This window comes from Microcaecilia unicolor, chromosome 1 (genome assembly GCF_901765095.1).
Source record: "Microcaecilia unicolor chromosome 1, aMicUni1.1, whole genome shotgun sequence".
NCBI lineage: Eukaryota > Metazoa > Chordata > Amphibia > Gymnophiona > Siphonopidae > Microcaecilia > Microcaecilia unicolor.
The window spans coordinates 707,520,753-707,541,871 of record NC_044031.1 but is presented as its reverse complement, the minus strand read 5'-3'; the positions used below and the strand labels follow the sequence as shown (position 1 = coordinate 707,541,871).

The following is a 21,119-nucleotide window of genomic DNA, read 5'->3' as shown; positions in this document are numbered from 1 at the left end:
GGAGACAGGAAAAGATGAGAATGCAACACATGTAGCAGCTCCAGGAGTAATTAACAAATGAAAATCCAGGAAAACACTTGTATTGACACCAACAAAGACCCGACACGGGCCGCGTTTTGGCAGGACACCACCACCTGCTTCAGGGGTCAAAGGTACAGTGGTTGATGGAAGAAAATGATGCAGATATATAGTCCTGGTTCAGTATCATATATATGCTGCAATTGCAACAAATAGTAGCAAAACAGCGAGAGCATCAGTTAACGCAGTAAACTACAAAAGCGCCACAAGACGTCACAGTGTCAATTAACACTGGCATCTTGTGGTGCTTTTGTAGTTTGGTTCTCTACTTTTCCTGTCTTCTTCTTTCCTCTTGGACCAGCACACAAATCAAGTTGCCCCTCTCATCTGGGCAGGAAGTCAACCTACAATCTTCATGGGACAAGCAATGGCCCATTCAGCAACAGCAAGAAAAAGATGGCCAGCTGCTGAAGAGCTTTAAGCGTTGCTTCTGAATTGGCTTCTCCCCGCAGCACATGTTGTGGTGTGTGTGTATGGGGGGAGTAGGCGGATGTATAGTAGGCAATTCTTGAGCAGCCTCTGTATCCCAGCTCAGATCTGCCTTTCTGTGTCTACCTATCTTGTTGATTTTAAAAGTTAGCCAGGCTGGTGACTTCAGAAGCTGAGGATTTTGGCACCCTTTATCTCTAGTGAACTGAGCCAGTACCCTCCACCTGACTCATAGCTTAAGCCGACTTTGCTTGCGTGAAACACAGAAAAAGGCTCCCTCTCTCAGCTAATTTAGCCAAGTAATTTGTTGGACAGCCCTTGGCAAGGAGCAGTGCACCAAAGCTCCTTCTAGAATCCTGCAAATCAGGGGCCTTAAACATGGCCACTACTGTGCAATGACTAGAGCTGCCTCTCCTGGGGCAATGAATGCTGCCTATGCAGTACCCCTAACTCTGGCTGGCCTGACGAGCGAAAGCCCCGATCAAGGAACCAAACTAATTCCTCCACATCAATGTACCTGTCACTGAGCCATCAGACCAGCCCAGTGGTGTGCTGGTAAAAAGTTAACAACAGGCTCTCTCTCTCAAACAAAACAAAACAAAAAAACCCTAAGACACCCAGATTGTCACTGCCCTTCCTTGCCTTGCTCAGCAGAAAGGGGACCCCCCCCCCCCACATGGTACATTCACCCTTTTACTATGCTCCCAGCCACCCGTCCCCATGGCACATTCACCGTTTTACTCTACCTCCAAACCCATCCGCCTGCACGTGATTCATTCATCCCTTTACTAGGCCTCCAATCCCCCCCCATTGCACACTCACCTTACAAAAGTCTCTCAAGACCTATAAGACAATTCTACTGTACCATATAGCACTAACTTGTAGGAGTCACACAACATGGGTGTACCTAGGAAAAGCCAGCGCTGTAAACACTGCAGTGAGCAGTAGAACATCAACACACTCATTTGGAAAACTAATGGATTAGTACTGATCATTGAATGCCTTTTTCACACATGAAGAATATAGATAGAGCCTAAGTATAGAAATAAATAGACAACAATTAAACTGAATTCCCAGGAAGCCAGACTCTGTATATAGTGCAACATCAAAGAATGAGAAATAGTGATGCATGTCCCAATGTACTGTGCTAACTATAAAGAAAAAGATGTAATTTTCAAAAACTGATACATTCCAATCACTACATTACAAATTAACAAAGACATACAATGGAAAATAAGATGATTACTTTTTATTGAACTGATTCATTTTTTGACTAGCTTTAATTTAGAGGAACCTTCCTCAGATCAGATTTTGGCTCCTAAAAAAGTCAAAAGTGTATTAAATTAGTCCAATGAAAAGGTATCACGTTATTTTGGTTTTTTTTAAATTTAAATTTATTAACCTTTAAACTGAACTAACAGCACGACAACACTACTTCACCCTAAATTAAAATAAAATTATTCTCTCTACCTTTGTTGTCTGGCCATTTAATTTTTCTAATCATGTACGTGAGATAAAAGGGAGGGAAGGGGTGATGGTAGCCTTAAACAAAATTACCTTCAGATGTGGAATAATCCTGTTTCGGAGCCCCCCCCCCCCCCCGGGAACAGTGGTCTGCTTGCCTCAGGGCACCAATATACACAGACACAGGCATACTCTGGCAGCAGCAGCAGCACACAGCAGGACTTCCTTAGGCTTTGGGCTTCTTGCCGTTAACTTAACTCCATGTGACAACTCCTGTACTGGATCTTTCTCTGGTTGTGCTTGCTTTGCAGCTACTTTAGCCTGCTCTGCTGCTGAAGTAACCAATCAGGCTGCAGCAGAGCACGTGCAAGAAGCACTCCAAAACCACCCCTAGTCTTAAACTTCCCACTGAACTGTGCTGGCTTATTGGCTTTGAAATTCAAAGTACTCATGCCTACTTCCTCCCCCCCCCCCCCCAGCACATTGTAGTGTTGTGCCTGTGGGTGGATGGAGGAGGGAGGCATGAGTATTTTGAATTTCAAAGCGGACTGCTAAGATGTGTTATAAACGGAGGTACAGCTGTTTATATTAATAAGTGACCACTAAACACTAACAGGTGGGATATGGAAAATTCTGTTCAAAACATATATTACACACTACTGTCTTTCCCACTGAAATGAAAATGATTCAAAGAATAATGCTGCCTATAACTGAATCAACCAACCATTGAAAAAGGAGGAAAAAAGAGCCTCAAAGAGCTCCTAGACAACAAACTGTATCGGAGCTACAATAGACGCCAAAGTGACACACTTGATAGATCAACGTGAGCAGAAAACTGTTTAAAAACAGACACATAGCTGCTTAAACTTGTGAAATCACAGAAAGACAACTAACCAGATAGACTACAGGTCAGAGAGAACTGGTGAATCCTAGTCTAATGTCCTCACCTTTCAGCCCTTCAATCTGCCCTATTCACGGGACATACTGGAAGAGGAGGGATACTTACCAACCCCCCCCCCCCCCCAGGTTTTGAAACGGTGTACTTCTCTCCCCTCCCGAGACTCCCTGGCATTGGCAAGCATTAGCAAGGGCACACACTGTGTCCTATGGAGGCAGCAAGTTCCATCGAAATCCCCTGCAGCCTTCAGGTAAAACAAATACACTTGTTAGTATGCCTAAAAGTAATTTCATTCTTTAGGAGACCCAGGAGACAGAGAGATAGAAAACAAATCCTGCAGCAGAAACAGCAGCACCTTAAACTCTGGGGATTCGGGAAAGCGTGTGAGAAGCAGAAGAGAGGGGAGGGAGGCAGAGCTGTCGCCCCTTCCTGTCGCAGCCAGAGTCTCCCCTTCCCCTGGCCAGAAGATCATTGAAACTCTCTCTCTCCCTGCCTGTGGAGAGCAGGAGCTACTGTCAGTTCAGGTCCCCTCTAGAGCTGCAGCTTTTCCCTGAGCCTTTTTTTATCGTCCTCTCTCTTTCAGAAACGCTTCCTTGACTGAGAAAACTTGGCCAGGGGCAGAGGCTACTGCAGGAGGAAGCCAGAGAATCTGAAGTTGAGGCAACGCAGGGTAGGGGTGTCCTCCCTCCCTCCCCTGTTGCCTTAGCTTCGGTTCTCTGGCTTTCTCAAGTTCCTCCTTCCTCCCTTTCATTGCTATGGACCGCCGCACCAGGGCAGGCACCTGTAAATTGATTTGTGCTGCATCGCCTGCATACTCCTGTGCCGACTTAGATGCGATTGTTTATGTGAATTGCAAGCTCATCATGGTTCACATAAACGGTCGGGTCTAAGTCAGCGCAGGAGGAGGAAGTGACTTCCTCTCTCTTCTTCTTGCCATGGGAGCTGCTCTGGAGTGCTGAACAACCGGCTCACAAAATTCATAAAATATTAACAACCGGCTCTCGGGAGCCGGTGCGAGCCGGCTCCAGCACACCACTGGACCAGCCCCAATAATGATAATTCTAATGCAGAAGCACAAAATTCTAATTCTGAAATATTAATATTTACAGCAGTTGCTTTTCAAGTATTTCTTTCAAAGCGACTGCTAATGTGTTGCCTCCTCACATCCCAAATAAACCAAGCATATAATCTCTATGAAACCCATGCCAGTTCAGGTTTTTCACAAAAACTGGTCTTTTCTTAGCTGTATAATCTGAGCTTGCTGGGACAATACTCTGAACAAAAACAAGTCCATAGCAAACAATGCTGAGGAAATTCCTTTGATTCAAGACTAATGGATAGTTAAAATTAAACAAAATTAAAAATAGAAAACCTAACAATGGACTACTTTTTATAATATACATTCAGGAATCATACTACTTACGCAGCAGAATATTCGAACAGACCATAATAGGGGTTGAACATTTCTTTAGATATTAGGAAAAACCATTCTCTGGCCACTCCTCCATAATCTAAACCTTTTTCATTATCAAATTCGATCCAGAGCCGGGCTTTAAGAAGGTCTGCTCTCTTAATTGCAGAAATTCTTCTATAAGAGTCTTCCAGAATTGCATTACGACGTAATTTCATTTCAAATCGATTTGGAATATCAGTCTGAAAAATGAAGCACATTAATTCATGAGTATAACAGGTACTTTTATAATATCATAGTGATTATTAAAGAGTATGTTAATACATTACCTATATGGAGTGGAAAAGTAGACTAATGGTTACAGCAGTGGGTTGAGAACCAGGGGAACCATGTTCAAATTTCACTGTGGCTCCTTGTGATCTTTGACAAGGCACTTTAACCATCCACTGCCTCAGGTACAAACAGATTGTGAGCCTCCAGGGACACAAAAATAACTACTGCACCTGAATGCACACTGCATCAATAGCTTTCAGGTTTTCAGGCTTACTGCTGTGTATCCAGAGTGCAAATCAGTTTCTAATTCATTAATGTACTCTGAAATGATATACTACACTAAAATTTGATGCCTGATACTTTATATGGAACAAAGTGATATACAAATAAATTACAATACTAATAAAACCTTAACCAGGATTCTCCAAAAGTATTATTCCTCTGTGTATACTTGTTAGAAGCATCTCCAATTTATATAATATCAGGAGCAATTCATGGTCAATTATATTTGCCTAAAACTAGACTGGCTAAGTTAACTAGCTATCACTTGTACGTGTATGCTCAGAACTCTGGTGCTGTTCTGAATAGCACCATAAACATACTGCCAGAACAGCGCCGAAGAACAACTCCTAATGCTGAACACTAATTCGATGCAAATATAGGTGCATTCATAGCATTGAGCACTAAGGAGTTTGGCAGGTGGATCGTGCTTGGCACATGCGCAGAGGCATTTTGTGGTAAGCTCTGCTCCTGTGCACATGCGCGTGGCAAAACCCAAGCGTCAAGCACACATTGGTGTCTGTTTTCTGCGGCCTTAATATAAGCGTTTTCAATTTTTTCCTACATATTTAAACACTGGAAATAGACGCCAATATGTGTTTTCACTTTTAGGTCTGCTGTGACTTGCGCATATTCATTTCTCACGACCAGCACTTGAGGGCTTGCACGGGCTTTCTTCTGCTTCCAAAAGCAATCAAAACTGGCAGATTTTGAAGAAAGAATCATGAGAAATCCTCTCTTCCAACACCTAATGCCTGCTCCAACCTGGAATTATTTTTTGCAGCGGTACGGCAGTTTTGTTTTGGGCACTCTTTTCTAAGTATTGGGGAGGAATACAAAATGACTTCATTTACGTGTGCAGGACTACATTAGCATGATACTTGCGCCGTTCATCTGCGTGCTTGTTTGTTCCCGCGCTCCAGGACTCTGATCATTCTGTGCAGGTAAATGCAGGCAATATTATGGTGCTAATGGCCTCTAGTGCCCGCGTTTGCTTTTGAGCATCAGGGCCTCAGTCAAAAAAGGTGATCTAATGACAACACTACCTTTTCAGAAGAGTTGTTTCACCCAAGATTTGGTAAGAGTCAAAATGGGTAAGTTGTTGATGCATCAGATATGGATAAACTTCCTGAAACAGGTTTGTGTTTATTTGGATTTAGTTCAACCTTTTCCAGTAGCTCAAGGTGTGTTCTATTCAGAGTTTACAATCTCAATCTTAAATTTGTACCTGAAGTAATGAATGGTTAAAAGACTTACCCAAGATTACAATGAGCAGTAATGGGTTTGTTAACAAAAGCTTTGTGTAGATAAGGTGTCAAACCTTTTAGCCAACAGAAAAAAATAAGAAGTCTGCTTACACAATACATGAGACAGTTTCCATGCTGATATGGCATAACACAGTGATTATCAAATTTTGTGACCATAATCTCATTTGAATGGCCACAGAAATCACAAGACCTCCTGGAGGCATGGGCTTATGTCATCTCTATGAAGGGCCGGTCCAGGTCATGATCCCTTTTTGGGTCAGGGCCCACAGTTTGAGAAAGAGTAGGAATGGACCAAAGAAGTTCCAGCAGTCATATTGACAAAGCACCAACTGAAAAGGACCCAATATGGGCTGTGTTTCAGCGGTGAACCACCTGCTTCAGGGGTCAGAAATGCTCTAAAGAACAAGCAAAACAAATACATATATAAATTAAGAATAGATATGCACATCAATAAATACAACAATCAGATCATACGGAATGACTTAAACAAAGTACAATAAAATGATGCACAAAAAAGGTGGCAACACAAAAAAGAATATACCACAAACAATATGAAAAAAAAGGGTGGTAAACAAAAAAAATAAAATAATATTATTAATATTAATACGTGGAAGGGGTGACTCTCAGTTATTTAAGCTTTGACACTACCAACATCTGAAGCTTACTAGGACAACAAGAACTCTGAGCAATAATGTTTAATGCTCTAGCATTTGGTGCCTAGATACATCCTCGAGTACACCCCTTCCATGTGTAATAGTGAAATAAAGTACAATACAACCATCCAAAATTAACTGAAGTGTCCCCAACAGACAAGGAAAAATTCTGATTAAATTAAAAACATTTTTGAAATACAAAAGTCCAAGTACTTATCTTAAATTCCAAAGAAATGTTCTGAAAAACCACAAACTCTCCAACCACTGGTTCATGTGTGTAATAGTGAAATAAAGTAAATTAAACCCTCCAAAATTAATTGAAGTGCCCCCAAAAGACAAGGAAAATTCCAATTAAATTAAGAACAATCTTGAAATACAAAAGTCCAAGTACTTATCTTAAATTCCAAAAACATGTTCTGAAAAACCACAAATTCTCCAACCACTGGTTCTACAGAGTTCTGTTTTGTTATCCTTTGCAAGTTTTAGGTTTGCCCAGTTTCCCTGAATCTGCATTACAGAAATTACACAAGAGTGCTATGGTTGTGGAAATTTTGAGTGCCATAAGACAGACTAAAACATTTAAAGGTTCTGGACTCAACTGATTTATAAATTGTTAGATGATCACCTCTTAGGTGGCACCATCTATGGGGCCTCAGAAAGGGTTGCCCTACCTCTGTTCTGCTTTAGATCTTGTGGACCCTTGTCCAGGGTTCATGGGAACCTTTCATGATACCACAATCTCTATTGCCTTTGGCTACTCATGCAGAAATAGGGCCAATCGTAGTGTCCAATCATGCTTTAATCTAGGTAGACTTTAGATGTCTCTTATTTTGGGGCTGGGGAGGAGGTTGGAGATTTCCGGAATTCCTTCAAGAGGATGCTCAATTTCTACAATACCTTGTGGAGAAATTGGCTGATTAAGTACATTTTAGTCGTCATACATCAGAACCACTGCTACTTTGGGAAACATCAAAAGCAGTCCCTTCGGGGTGACATGCTGTACACAGCAGCTCGAGCACATCACATAGCATGTAGCATTATATTGTTGGAGAAGGAATTGTGTGTTGTTAAACAGGCTTATATATCCCATCCAACCACTGCACACAGAGATGCCTTCTTGGCAACGCAATCGGCCTTGAATACTCTTCTCCATGATCGTACTAAACATAGCTTCCTTTATTGTAAATATAAATTTTATTGCTTTGGGAATAAACCAGGCCACCTTTTGGCGTGGACCTGGTCAGGTTCACTGTGAGCTGGCAATCTGTCTGTGCTCTCCAGACTTTTGCTTCTGAGCATAGTTCTGGAGAGATGGATGCTGCGTGGGAAGTCTGATGTAGGCTGCAAATGTCCTCCTTGGGTATAATTGCTATAAAAAAAAATTTGACAACTCCCAACAAAGGGCTTTGGGATTTCCTTATATTTGCTGGCTTGGTCAGCAGGTTGTAAAAAAAGATCCCAAATCACTGGATTATCATCCTTGATCTGAAATACTGAGTCTAACTTTATCTCCAAAAAGACTGTCACCAGAATGCTTTAAGCAATGCCATACAGTGCAACCCTGTGGCTACTGCCACTATTCTGGATGTTGTATTGTGAGCATCGTAAGTATCGGATCAGATGGCACATGGATTCCTGAAGAGTGACCTTGGGAGATTGTATCTGTGGGTTTCTTCCAGGGTGAAAAATGGAATGCTGGTAATGGAGTATTTGGAGCTGGTGGGCCACAATCCTCAAGGCGAGCACTGCCCCTTGATAGACTATCCTCTGTACTGAATCGAGAAGTTTGGATTCTTTGGGACATTGAATTGTGACTTTGAAGACTTTATTTCCTTGATTGCTGTCTCACAGGCTACCGAATAAGGAGACAGTTGAGATCATGTCCAGGGGCTTTCTGCACTTTATACTTAAGGTCCAAGATGTTTGGAAGCTATGGGACTGGAACAGGACCTTTGCCAATTAATAGGCTGGAGATCCAGTAGATCCTGGTATACTGAAGTGCTATTTCCTTTCTACTGGCACCACAAGAATATGTAAAAAACACTGAAAGGTGGTATATCAAGTCCCATTTCCCTTTCCCTATAGAAAGGAAATTCGAGTAGATTATCTAAGGCCTTAAGGCAAGCTTTAGAATGAGTTAAGATAGGATTCTCTTTCTGTGAATGAGTCAAAGGAAAAAAGGGGAAAGAGTGAGCCAAGGATTGCTCCAGTAGAAGCTATATAGGAGAATGTTCATCAGAAAAAACAGCGACTACCTTGTTGAGCAATGAAGGTCTTATGGTATAGTAGAAAATCAGGAAACATTACATCAAATTATTCTTTTGGGGCTTTGAGTTATGTGAGATTCTAACCTGTTTAGACTTCCATAGAAAAGAGGACAAAAGCTTATCAATTTGTTTATAGGAGGAGATGTGGAATAATACTGGTATCATGCTAAGTATAAAGTTTATCTTAGGAGTAACCATAATTTTGATGGTCTTGAGCCTGCCCCAACATGCCAGGATACTAGTAGAGTTTTAATGCGTTTCAATATATTATCTCCATTGCATTGAATAGTTTCTTGAAGTGAAGTATGGAGCTCAATTCCAAAATATTTGATATGGTCGGGAGACCAAACTAGACCAAACTGCAAATTAAATCATGTAATGCATGAACATTAAGTGGTAATACTTCCGTTTTGGATTCATTGATTCTATACCCTGAAAATGTGGAAAATTTGCTAATTAAAGAAAATAAAGCTGGTAGTGAAGAAGATGGATTTGTGATATATAAAAGTATATCATCTGCATATGCGGTAACCTTATAGTGATGGTTATTGTGTAGGAGTCCAGTTATGGCAATCGTTGAGTTGATTGCTATCAGAAGAGTGTGCAAGGCAAGGTTGAACAGATAAGGAGACAAGAGGCAGCCTTGACGTGTACCTCTATTGAGAGGAATGTAATCTGAAAGGGAATTATTTGCAATAATTCTAGCTGTAGGATTAGTATATAAAACTTTTATTTTATCAATATATTCTACTGGGGCACCAAACCATTGTAGAATTGAAAATAGATAGGGCCAGTCCACCCTGTCAAAAGCCTTCTCTGCATCTAGGGATAAAGCTATAACAGGGTAGAAATAGGACTTGGCAAGATGTGAAATGTGAAAAAATAACCTAGTGTTATCAGTGATGAGCCTGTTTGGCATAAAACCAACCCATGAATGTAATATAACTTTACCTATTATCTTCTGTAATCTATTAGATAATATTTTGGCATAAAATTTATAGTCTGAATTGAGAAGAGAGATAGGTCTATAATTTTTGCACAAATTGAGGATCTTTTTTAGGTTTGGGTCTGACTTATTTATCAAAGCTTCTGAAAAATGATTATTACAAGTATCATGAGGTGAAATAGTATTGAACAATCAGAGCAGGATAAGGGAGAGAGACTTTTTGAATATTTTGTAGAATTCCACCGGACATCCAGAAGCGTTTCCAGAAGGAAGGTCCAAAAAAAGCATGTGTAAGATCTTCTATGTCTATAGGATTAGAGAGGAGTTTACCATCCTCATGAGACCATTTTGGATGTTGAAGGGGGTTAAGAAAATCTTCTATGGCTGTGTTTCCTCCTTGAGATTCTGACCAATATAATGCTTGATAAAAGAGAGAGAATGATTTTAAAATTTCAGAATGTGAGGTAACTATACTACCAACATTGTTTTTGATAGATGGAATTTGAATTTTGGTACGTTTGCATTTAAGGTAATTTGCCAACAATTTATTACTTTTATTACCTTCAATGTAATATCTAGTTTTAGTTTGAAAAATTTCATGACATGCCAAATCAGTTATCAGCTTATTATATGAGTATTTTAATTTGTAAATAGAGTCTAATAGAGAACTATCAGGAGAAAGGAGATATTTTCGTTCACCATCTTTGATCTGGGATTCTGTATTTTGAATAAGAGCATTTTGTTCTTTTCTTTTATACGCAGAAATTGAAATCAGATCACCTCTTAGGGTTGTCTTAAAAGCTTCCCATAATGTTAGTGGAGGGGCCAAGCCTAGTGGGTTGAATTGAAAAAATTATGTGATGAAATGTTCTATTCGAGATGACTATTTTGTCACTGAGAATTTTGGTATTGAGTCTCTATACAGTGGCTTTTGGCGGGGCTTGTATCATGGAGTTTAGAGAAAGGGATATAGGAGAACAATCTGAAATGACTCTAGTATGGATTGAGATTTCTATAGCTTGAGATAATGAAGTGGCAGATAAGAAACAGTCTATATGTGATAACCTATTATGTGGTAGTGAGTGAAAGGAGTATTCCTTGGGATCAGGATGACCAATTCTCCAGGGGTCTATAAGATTGAATTGTGAAGCTAAGGATCTGAAAGTCAAATTGGCTTTGGATTCAATTTTAGGTGCTCCTAAATATCTAAAGGGAGATTGAAATCACCAGAAATACAAAACAGGCATCTCATCAAAAGAAGATATAGAGAAAAAGTGATGTGAAAAAGTCTGGTGAGTCAGAGTTAGGAGCGTAAACATTTTCTAATAACAACTGTTGAGAAGAGACTTCTATGTTAGTAATTAGCCATCTTCCTTGAGTGTCAGCTACACTGTTTAGGAGTTTGAACTGAACATTTTTAGACAAGAGAACTGACACACCATGTTTCCTGCCCACTGAGGGAGCATCTATAGATTGAGAAATCCATGTATATGGAGCAATTAAATGGCCTAAATCAGTGACATGGGTTTCCTGTAGGAAAATGATACGAGGTTTAAATTTTTTTAAGGTGTGAAAACATTTTTTTCTGTTTAACTGGCAGTTTAAAACCATTAACATTCCAGGAAAAAATTGTAAGAGCTGATATAGAAGGAACATTATGTGACAATGCAGTCATAAGAAACAGAATTTGAATTCAAATGATTGCATATTGGTACATAAAAAGCATACTACTAACAGATAAGAGGAGCCAACAGATAAAAAGCTCCTTTTAAACGCGGTATAGAAAAAGTAAATAATTCAAAGTCATGGTGTAGGTTCCAGTGACAAGGATGCTGAAAACCAATCCCACCCTCAAAAATTTTGAAGAAAAAAAAAATCATGGTTATGAAAACCAGAGAATCGGAGAGAAGAATAACCAGATACACAATATAACAATCTCTGAGCTTTAAGAAGTAGTACAGAGGTGTATATTCCTCAGTCAGACGAGTACTAAAGAGCCTCAAAAAGAGTTATAAATTATACATAAGAGGCTAGGGAATATTCATTCAGAAAATCACAACAGTTACATTCACAATAACAAGAGACATGGAAGAGAGAATACTTAGTGAATGAAAATGAAAATAATCAGTTCAGGACATGCCTTGAGATTGTAATTGATCTAGATAAGCTTGAAGTTGTTTGGGAGAAAGTTTTGGTGGTGTTATGAAGGGTGATGGTCATGTGAGCCGGATATTGCAGGCCAAAGCGTGCACCCAAGGATTTTAGCTTAGCACACATTTCCAAGAAGGCCTTCTTCCTTCGGGCCATGGATTTGGCGAGATCCGGAACAATTAAAATATTTTTACCATCCACATGAAGTGGAGGAACAGCGCGAGCAGTAGTGAGGATCTTGAGGGCATGTTGAAAGCGGCGCAGCTTTGCAACAAGTCTCGGGTGTTGATTGATTTTCACTGCTGACGGTGTGGGCTCTTTCAAATTCCAGGAGTGGATCAAAACTTGTATTCAACACAGCAGGAATCCATTTAGAAAGAAACTCAATCATATTTGTACCCTCCAAGCCTTCCTTGAGTCCCAGACTTCTGATATTATTTCGGCGTGATCTATTGGCTAGATCTTCAATTTTGAGCTCGAATTTTCTAAAGTGCACCACCGAAGAGTTTTCCATTCGAGTCATCTGCAATGCTGCTTGATTGGAGTGGTGTTCCAATTCCTCTACACGCACTTGAAAAGCAGGAAGTGAAGATGAGATGTTAGAAATCTCATCTTTAAGTTCGCAAGTAGTCTCATTGTGCCTGGAGGAGAAATCTCATAGTGCACGAAGTTCTTCCAAAACCAAATCTGATGCAGGCAGAGCAGATTTCCCGGGAACCATTTCTTCTGGTGTCAGGGGATGATGTTTTAGTCTTTTAGATCTGACAATTGTAGAAGATAAAGAATCAGACATGGAGGGTTTCAAACCTGACATCTGAGGGTCATCAATGTTAGATGCGAAGTAGTTAAGAAAAGGAGAGATTTAGTTGTCTTAATCAGTTCTTCTGGTTGATTATTTAGCTCAGAGGGAAGAAGGAAATTCAAGTGTCCATATGCGTCAAGAACTCACCAGTGCCCCACAGGATTGAAGTAGTCCTGCACAATAGCAGCAAGTAAGAGGAGGCACACATGCACGGTTGGACATTCTCAGAAGTTCTGTAACCAGTGCTGGGCAAAGTTCCCATGCAGGACTCCAATGGACAATCTGCTTGTCCTTTGAGAAAAGTGACAAATACTTTCTATGATGTCAGATATATCTTCATATCAGGACCTGACATTTTGGGGAAGCCCAGAGTTATCAAGGGGAGCACTAGGCATATAGACGTGAATAATTACTACTACTTATCATTTCTATAGCGCTACCGGATGTACGCAGAGCTTCACACTTGAACATGGAGAGACAGTCCCTGCTTGATAGAGCTTACAATCTAATTATGACAGACAGGACAAGTAAGGGATAAGTAAAGAATAATGCTTGGTATACTCCTAAATAATGCTTTAGAGTACACTTGATAACGGATTTCTAAGTAAAAAGTCTGTCCTGCATCAACAAACAACATGCACACTTATGGAAACCTTGGAAGCACTGACATTTTTAAATGAAGTTGAATTATCTCATTACTTAAACTTTACCATTATAGTAGACTTGAGTCTGGTCAACCTCTCAACACACATCACAGCATCCTGGAAAATAATTACTGCAGTGGCACATGCCCCTCAACTTGCTCCTGACAGTGTTTCTTACACCCCCTTCTCCTTATGAGGACTGTCTACCAAATTACTTCCGCACCCTAGTACAGTCACTAGTGATAAGTCACCTGGACTACTGCAACGCCCTATACACAGGTTGTAAAGAAAATACCATAAAAAAACTCCAAACAGCCCAGAATACTGCAGCCCGACTCATCTTTGGAAAAACCAAATACGAAAGTGCGAAGCCCCTAAGAGAAAAGCTGCACTGGCTCCCGCTCAAGGAACGAATTGAGTTCAAGATCTGCACGACCGTACACAAAATCATTCACGCAGATGCCCCACTCTACATGCTGAGCTTAGTGGACTTACCGCCCAGAAACGCCAGACGATCAGCCTGCAAATTCCTCCATTTGAACTTCCCCTGCTGTAAAGGAATTAAATACAAACAGGCATACGCTACTACCTTTGCGTACAAAAGCACACAGATATGGAACACACTCCACATGGCCCTGAAAACCATGGACAACTTAACTAGTTTTCACAAATCTTTGAAGACACATCTCTTCAACAAGGCCTACAAAAGACATCCTTAATGAATCAAATTACTCCTTAAATCACCCCAGTGCTTTAAAACACCTCTCACATGACCTTACCTAACACCTTTCCATCTAAATCCTCATCTACCCTCAACTTATTACCGACTGTATCTAAGACTATGTAATGACTATATCATATTAACACCCTGTAAGCCACATTGAGCCTGCAAAAAGGTGGGATAATTTGGGGTACAAATGCAATAAATAATAATAATAATAATAATAAACCCTGAAAACAAGCTTCTCAGCACCTATGTAACAAACTTAACAGCACCAATTCTGAACACACAAATATCAATAATTGTACCTTTAAAAAGGCAGTTGTTAATATATAGATCCGCAATATGTTTCCTATTGGATAAAAAATAGACAAATCAAACTCCTATGGATCCATGTACAAATTACATGCCAGCAGAATCTCTCACTTTGGTCACTCATAGAACAAAGACCAATCCTCACCCAATTACAGAATAAAGGACCCAAAATTAGAAAAGGAAACACTGAGAAATCACATTCTCTGTAAGCAGTACAGCACCGGAGAAATAAAAATAAAAAGGGATGGAGTCTAAGATGGCCGCTGACTGAGTCAGACATGTTTTTTGAGCTCCTGTGGTTTTCGTTATAAACTATACTATTTCCTGAGAATGCCGAAGAGACGGGGCAGAGCTGCTGCTACTGCATCCCAGCAGCAAAGACCTTTAGTCTCCTCAGGTTTGATTGAGTCCTACCTTCAGCAAGCTCAAGTTTCGGCGGTTACTTCGGTGAGCGGTTCGCTGGTTCAGCCCGGGACAGGAGACCTAAGGCTGCACCCTGAACTGGAAGTCTCCCTCCTCCACAGCCTGTGGGAAGCAGCTCTCCGTTGGCAGCATCCGCAGCCCTGAATACCAAAGTGCTTTAGGCTGGGCTTGGACGGGAAGCAGTTGCAGCCTTAACGGAGAAGACAGGAGTTTTTTCATCTAGCTCTCTGACGCCCCACACGCAGGAGGAGACAAGAGAGATGTTGGGAGGTGAAAGACATGTTTCACACATGTTTCACAAGAAGAGAGTAAGACTCTAGCATTTGCAAAACTTTTTCAAAAACCACAGGAAGTGACTTTAGATAATCTGTGGCTGTTAATTGCAGAAATGGGGAAGACTTTATGCTCCCAGATGAGGAAAATATCCAAGGAAGTTGTGATGTTAGATGGGAAACTAAAAGAAATAGAAAACGAGGTGAAAGCTGTTAAAAGTAGATATGGTGAAACAGGAAAAAGTCTCCTCAGCGTCACAAACTTTGCAAACAACAATGCTTAAAGATTTGATTAATTTGAGGAGAAAATCAGAAATGTTGAGAATACCTCGAGAAGTAATAATCTTCGTTTTATTAATTTCCCGCGACAACCTTTAATTTCACCTAGAGAAATGTTGACAAATTACTTTAAAGAAGTATTAGAAATAGAAGATAAAGATATACCCAGTGGTGTGCTGAAGCCGGCTCGCAAGAGCCGGTTGTTAAATTTTTAAAGCTCTTGCAAGCCGGTTGTTCCTGCAGGTGAGCCGGCTTCCAGGGGCGGCGCAACATTGCGGTAATACGTTACTCTCCCTAGTACTGTGTTGTGTTACTTCCAGCGGGGAGATCTGTCTGCCGGATGCACCCTCCCTCCCACGCACTTCCTGCTGACAAGAAGGGGGCGCTTCTTCTAACTTGAGTCGTCGCACGCTCCGTTTCTCTAACGGCGGCCGTTGGCTGACTGGAACTCTTCAAGTGGATGCTGAAGCGCCGACCCTCGCCCTTGACATTCATATTACTGAATGGAGGAAAGATTGGTACTCGCACGTCTTGGAAGCTATTTTTTTTAATGTGAACCATGTTTGGATTGAAGCCCCCTATCTATTACTTACCAGGTAAGGATTGTTGCCTTTTCTTTTGAAGTCAGGATCCCCCCCCCCCCCCCCCGTTGCTTTTATTTAATATTCGTCTGTTTGTTTCCCCTGAGCTCTCTTTTTTATTTAGGGGGGAAAATGAATGAATGCGGGAGTGCGGTGGGAAGTTACTTTTCGGACCTCCCCTGCTTACTTTTATTTCTTGTCTGTGTAGCCCATGCGCCCCCCCCACCCCCGAGTCTGAGCTGTCCCAGGGAGGCTGAGCATTTGTGCACTTTAGTGGCATGTGTGCTGCTGTCTCGCCTCATCTGCCCCCGATCTCTCTCGACTCAGGAGGCAGCCACTCCTCCCCCTCCACCTCTCCCCCCCTTGCTCTGAGTGTGCGATGCGAGCGACCTGGCAGATCCAAAGGGCTGTTCTTCTCCGATCCATAAGTCCAGACTTTTTTTGGGGGGGGAGGCTTTTGATGTTGTTCTCTTGGCCTGCTGTCAGAAGTGATCTTTGCGCCTCCGTGTGTCCTGCTGCTGCCCTTGTACAGGAGGTGACGGCTCGGAAAAGGGAAGGGTTGGCTTTCCTTTCACATGCCTCGTGTTTGGTGAAAAAAAAAAAAAAGGAAAGCGCAGCTGCATGCTGGTGGCCCAGATGTTGAGAATCATGCAGGTACCCCTGCCTAACTTTTTTTTGGGACTGCTGAAAGGCACTAGCAGATTAAGGGAAGTGCCGGGGTTAGACCTGCTGGGGCCAACAGTTGAAATCTGACCCTCCCCATCCCTTTACAGCCCACTGGAAAGCTGTGTTTTCTTAAGCTTTAGGTAGGTTTGGGGGTCCCAGAGCAGTTGCCCGGTTTGTACCCCACTAGCACCGATCCTGCCTTTACGTTTACCTCCTTGGTAAGTTTTTGAAACTTTGGCATCTGAAGGGCAGATCGCCCGGGGTGGGCTGCAACATGCGCTGTGCCAGTCCCCCGGCACAGTATTTGCAAAACTAACCGGTGATGCGCCCAGGTATTGTCAGAGAGGGATGCTACTCTGTTTTTTCACCATCGAAATCGGCAATCAGATGTTCCCGCTGGGTAGAAACTTGAATTGAACTGTGATTTTTGTGAGATAACCTAAGGGGACACTTTTTTATTATTATTTTATGTTGAAATTGTGTGTTTGAATGGAGACTCCGGAGGAAGCATTTCATTTGCATACATATGGCTGACATGATACGGTACAGGCTCTGCCGTGGACTTGGTGTTTTGTTTAGGTTTGATGTTTTACAGCGCGTTTCAAGGTGTTAATTTCTGCTTTTATCCTTTACTCTGCCTTGGACTTTTGCTTGTCTCTAGCACAAACGGGATAGCGGGTGGAAGGAAACATTAGGGAAATGCTGGAGAGGAGGCGGGTAGACGCTAGAGAGAGGTGGATGGAAGGAGAGATTGGCAGAAGATGCTGGAGAGGAGGCCATCGGCCATGTGAAAAGAGACATCAAGAGAAGATGCTGGAGAGGAGGCCAAGTGGAAGGGGAGATCGGGGGAGACACTGGGTATGCTGGAAAAGTAGATGACCACAGAAGAAGGTGGAAGAGGAGATCCTGGAAAAGTAAAGTAAAGAAATAAATGGAAAGGAAGCCCTGAGGACAGATAGCAGCAGAATCGGATACTGGGCCAGCATGATCAGAAAAACAAAGTCACCAGACAACAAAGGTAGAAAAAAATCATTTTATTTTCAATATAGTGTTTGGAATACAGTGGGGGAAATAAGTATTTGATCCCTTGCTGATTTTGTAAGTTTGCCCACTGACAAAGACATGAGCAGCCCATAATTGAAGGGTAGGTTATTGGTAACAGTGAGAGATAGCACATCACAAATTAAATCCGGAAAATCACATTGTGGAAAGTATATGAATTTATTTGCATTCTGCAGAGGGAAATAAGTATTTAATCCCTCTGGCAAACAAGACCTAATACTTGGTGGCAAAACCCTTGTTGGCAAGCACAGCGGTCAGACGTCTTCTGTAGTTGATGATGAGGTTTGCACACATGTCAGGAGGAATTTTGGTCCACTCCTCTTTGCAGATCATCTCTAAATCATTAAGAGTTCTGGGCTGTCGCTTGGCAACTCGCAGCTTCAGCTCCCTCCATAAGTTTTCAATGGGATTAAGGTCTGGTGACTGGCTAGGCCACTCCATGACCCTAATGTGCTTCTTCCTGAGCCATTCCTTTGTTGCCTTGGCTGTATGTTTTGGGTCATTGTCGTGCTGGAAGACCCAGCCACGACCCATTTTTAAGGCCCTGGCGGAGGGAAGGAGGTTGTCACTCAGAATTGTACGGTACATGGCCCCATCCATTCTCCCATTGATGCGGTGAAGTAGTCCTGTGCCCTTAGCAGAGAAACACCCCCAAAACATAACATTTCCACCTCCATGCTTGACAGTGGGGACGGTGTTCTTTGGGTCATAGGCAGCATTTCTCTTCCTCCAAACACGGCGAGTTGAGTTCATGCCAAAGAGCTCAATTTTTGTCTCATCTGACCACAGCACCTTCTCCCAATCACTCTCGGCATCATCCAGGTGTTCACTGGCAAACTTCAGACGGGCCGTCACATGTGCCTTCCGGAGCAGGGGGACCTTGCGGGCACTGCAGGATTGCAATCCGTTATGTCGTAATGTGTTACCAATGGTTTTCGTGGTGACAGTGGTCCCAGCTGCCTTGAGATCATTGACAAGTTCCCCCCTTGTAGTTGTAGGCTGATTTCTAACCTTCCTCATGATCAAGGATACCCCACGAGGTGAGATTTTGCGTGGAGCCCCAGATCTTTGTCGATTGACAGTCATTTTGTACTTCTTCCATTTTCTTACTATGGCACCAACAGTTGTCTCCTTCTCGCCCAGCGTCTTACTGATGGTTTTGTAGCCCATTCCAGCCTTGTGCAGGTGTATGATCTTGTCCCTGACATCCTTAGACAGCTCCTTGCTCTTGGCCATTTTGTAGAGGTTAGAGTCTGACTGATTCACTGAGTCTGTGGACAGGTATCTTTCATACAGGTGACCATTGCCGACAGCTGTCTGTCATGCAGGTAACGAGTTGATTTGGAGCATCTACCTGGTCTGTAGGGGCCAGATCTCTTACTGGTTGGTGGGGGATCAAATACTTATTTCCCTCTGCAGAATGCAAATAAATTCATATACTTTCCACAATGTGATTTTCCGGATTTAATTTGTGATGTGCTATCTCTCACTGTTACCAATAACCTACCCTTCAATTATGGGCTGCTCATGTCTTTGTCAGTGGGCAAACTTACAAAATCAGCAAGGGATCAAATACTTATTTCCCCCACTGTATGTCCACTTTGAGAATCAGGTGCTCAACATTAAAAGTTTATATTTATTTACTTATTTATGGCATTTTATCCCACATTAAACATGAATTAGATTGGAACCAGGGATCATTTAATTTTTTTTTCCTGGAGTAATGCATTGTCCCCCCCCAGGCTCTCTACCCGGCTACAGCCAGCTCTGCTATTTTTTTTTTTGGGGGGGGGGGTTGCAGAGGTGGATGGGGGGGGGGCGCAGAGGTGGACTGGGGGGGGGGGGGCAGAGGTTGACCAGGGAGAGAGCCTGTTGTTAAACATTTACCAGCACACCACTGGATATACCACCCTTTGCACAGGTCTTTTATATTCCTGTGAGGGTTTTGGATAATCAACAAAGGAATAATATTCAAAATGATCAACCACTTGATGTTTCAGCTTTGCTTGAAATGTCAGATACAGAGCAAATAGCAGCTACTACTTTGTTGGCTACAGTAGCGTTACCCTCTGACAAGATCTGGATTTTTAAAAAGTTTTTTCAGAAGAAAGATAAAACTTTTCGTGGTTTGCAAACTCGTGTTTTTCCAGACCTAGCGAGGGAAACGCAAAGGCGACGACAAAAATTTTTGCAAATGAAGCAGGAGGTACTCCAAATGTGAGCAACATTTTATCTTAAATACCCATGTAAATGTTTGATTTCCTACCAGTCAGTGAAATATGTATATTTTGATCCTGACCAATTGTCCTCCTTTATAACAGCTAGAAGAGCTCCTATTTAAGAAAAAACTGAATAGAAACTTGTCTGTAATTCAATTTGATGTAAAGATTATTTCCTATTTTCTTATCTCCAATATAGGACTATTGGACTCTGGTAGTGGACTTATATGACACTATAGAATTGTTTAATTTGTGTATGGATAATATCTTAAGAACTAATTGCAATAGTGGAATTTTTCTTTTGCAAGTGATATGCTTGTGTGAAATGTATAACAACAATAAAGAGATTATAAATAAATAAATAAAATAAATAAATAAATAAATAAATAAATAAAAAGGGATTATCTACTGTAGCGAGTAAAATACAAGATCAGTGGGATAAACATAAAGGAATCCTCAGGAGCTTAGCCTAGAATGGGTGGCAGAGCTGGTGGTTGGGAGGTGGGGATAGTGCTGGGCAGACTTATAGGGTCTGTGCCAGAGCTGGTGGTGGGAGGCAGGGATAGTGCTGGGCAGACTTATAGGGTCTGTGCCAGAGCTGGTGGTTGGGAGGGCGGGGATAGGGCTGGCCAGACTTATACGGTCTGTGCACTGAAGAGGACAGTACAAATAAAAAAGTAGCACATATGAATTTATCTTCTTGGGCAGACTGGATGGACCGTGCAGGTCTTTTTCTGCCGTCATCTACTATGTTTACTATGTTACCCCAAAATAAAACCCAAAAAGTATCTGGATACCCAAGAAAAGTTAAAAATTTGTGGGACAACAGTGAGCTGTTTCAAAGTACTCAGACTAACAAAGTTATAAAGAGGCATATTTTCAAAGCACTTAGACCTATGGAACTTTGTAAATCTAATGCTCTGGTTTACTAAGCAGCGCTAGAAGCTGTCCATGTGCTAGTGCCGACACGGCCCATTTCACTTTGAATGTGCCGTGTTGGCACTAGCACATGGACAGC

The 21,119-nt window shown here is 41.8% G+C and overlaps 1 protein-coding gene across 7 annotated transcripts in view; it reads right to left on the bottom strand.

The window, feature by feature from the left end:
- The window catches only part of NEDD4 (NEDD4 E3 ubiquitin protein ligase), a 578,822-nt gene that overhangs the window by 154,035 nt on the left and 403,668 nt on the right, over nucleotides 1-21,119 (bottom strand). For all 7 annotated transcript variants that reach the window (XM_030189078.1, XM_030189079.1, XM_030189080.1 and 4 more), the window contains one exon: nucleotides 4,293-4,522. In XM_030189078.1, coding sequence (XP_030044938.1) covers nucleotides 4,293-4,522 — 230 coding nt within the window. The remainder of the gene's footprint in view (nucleotides 1-4,292; nucleotides 4,523-21,119) is intronic.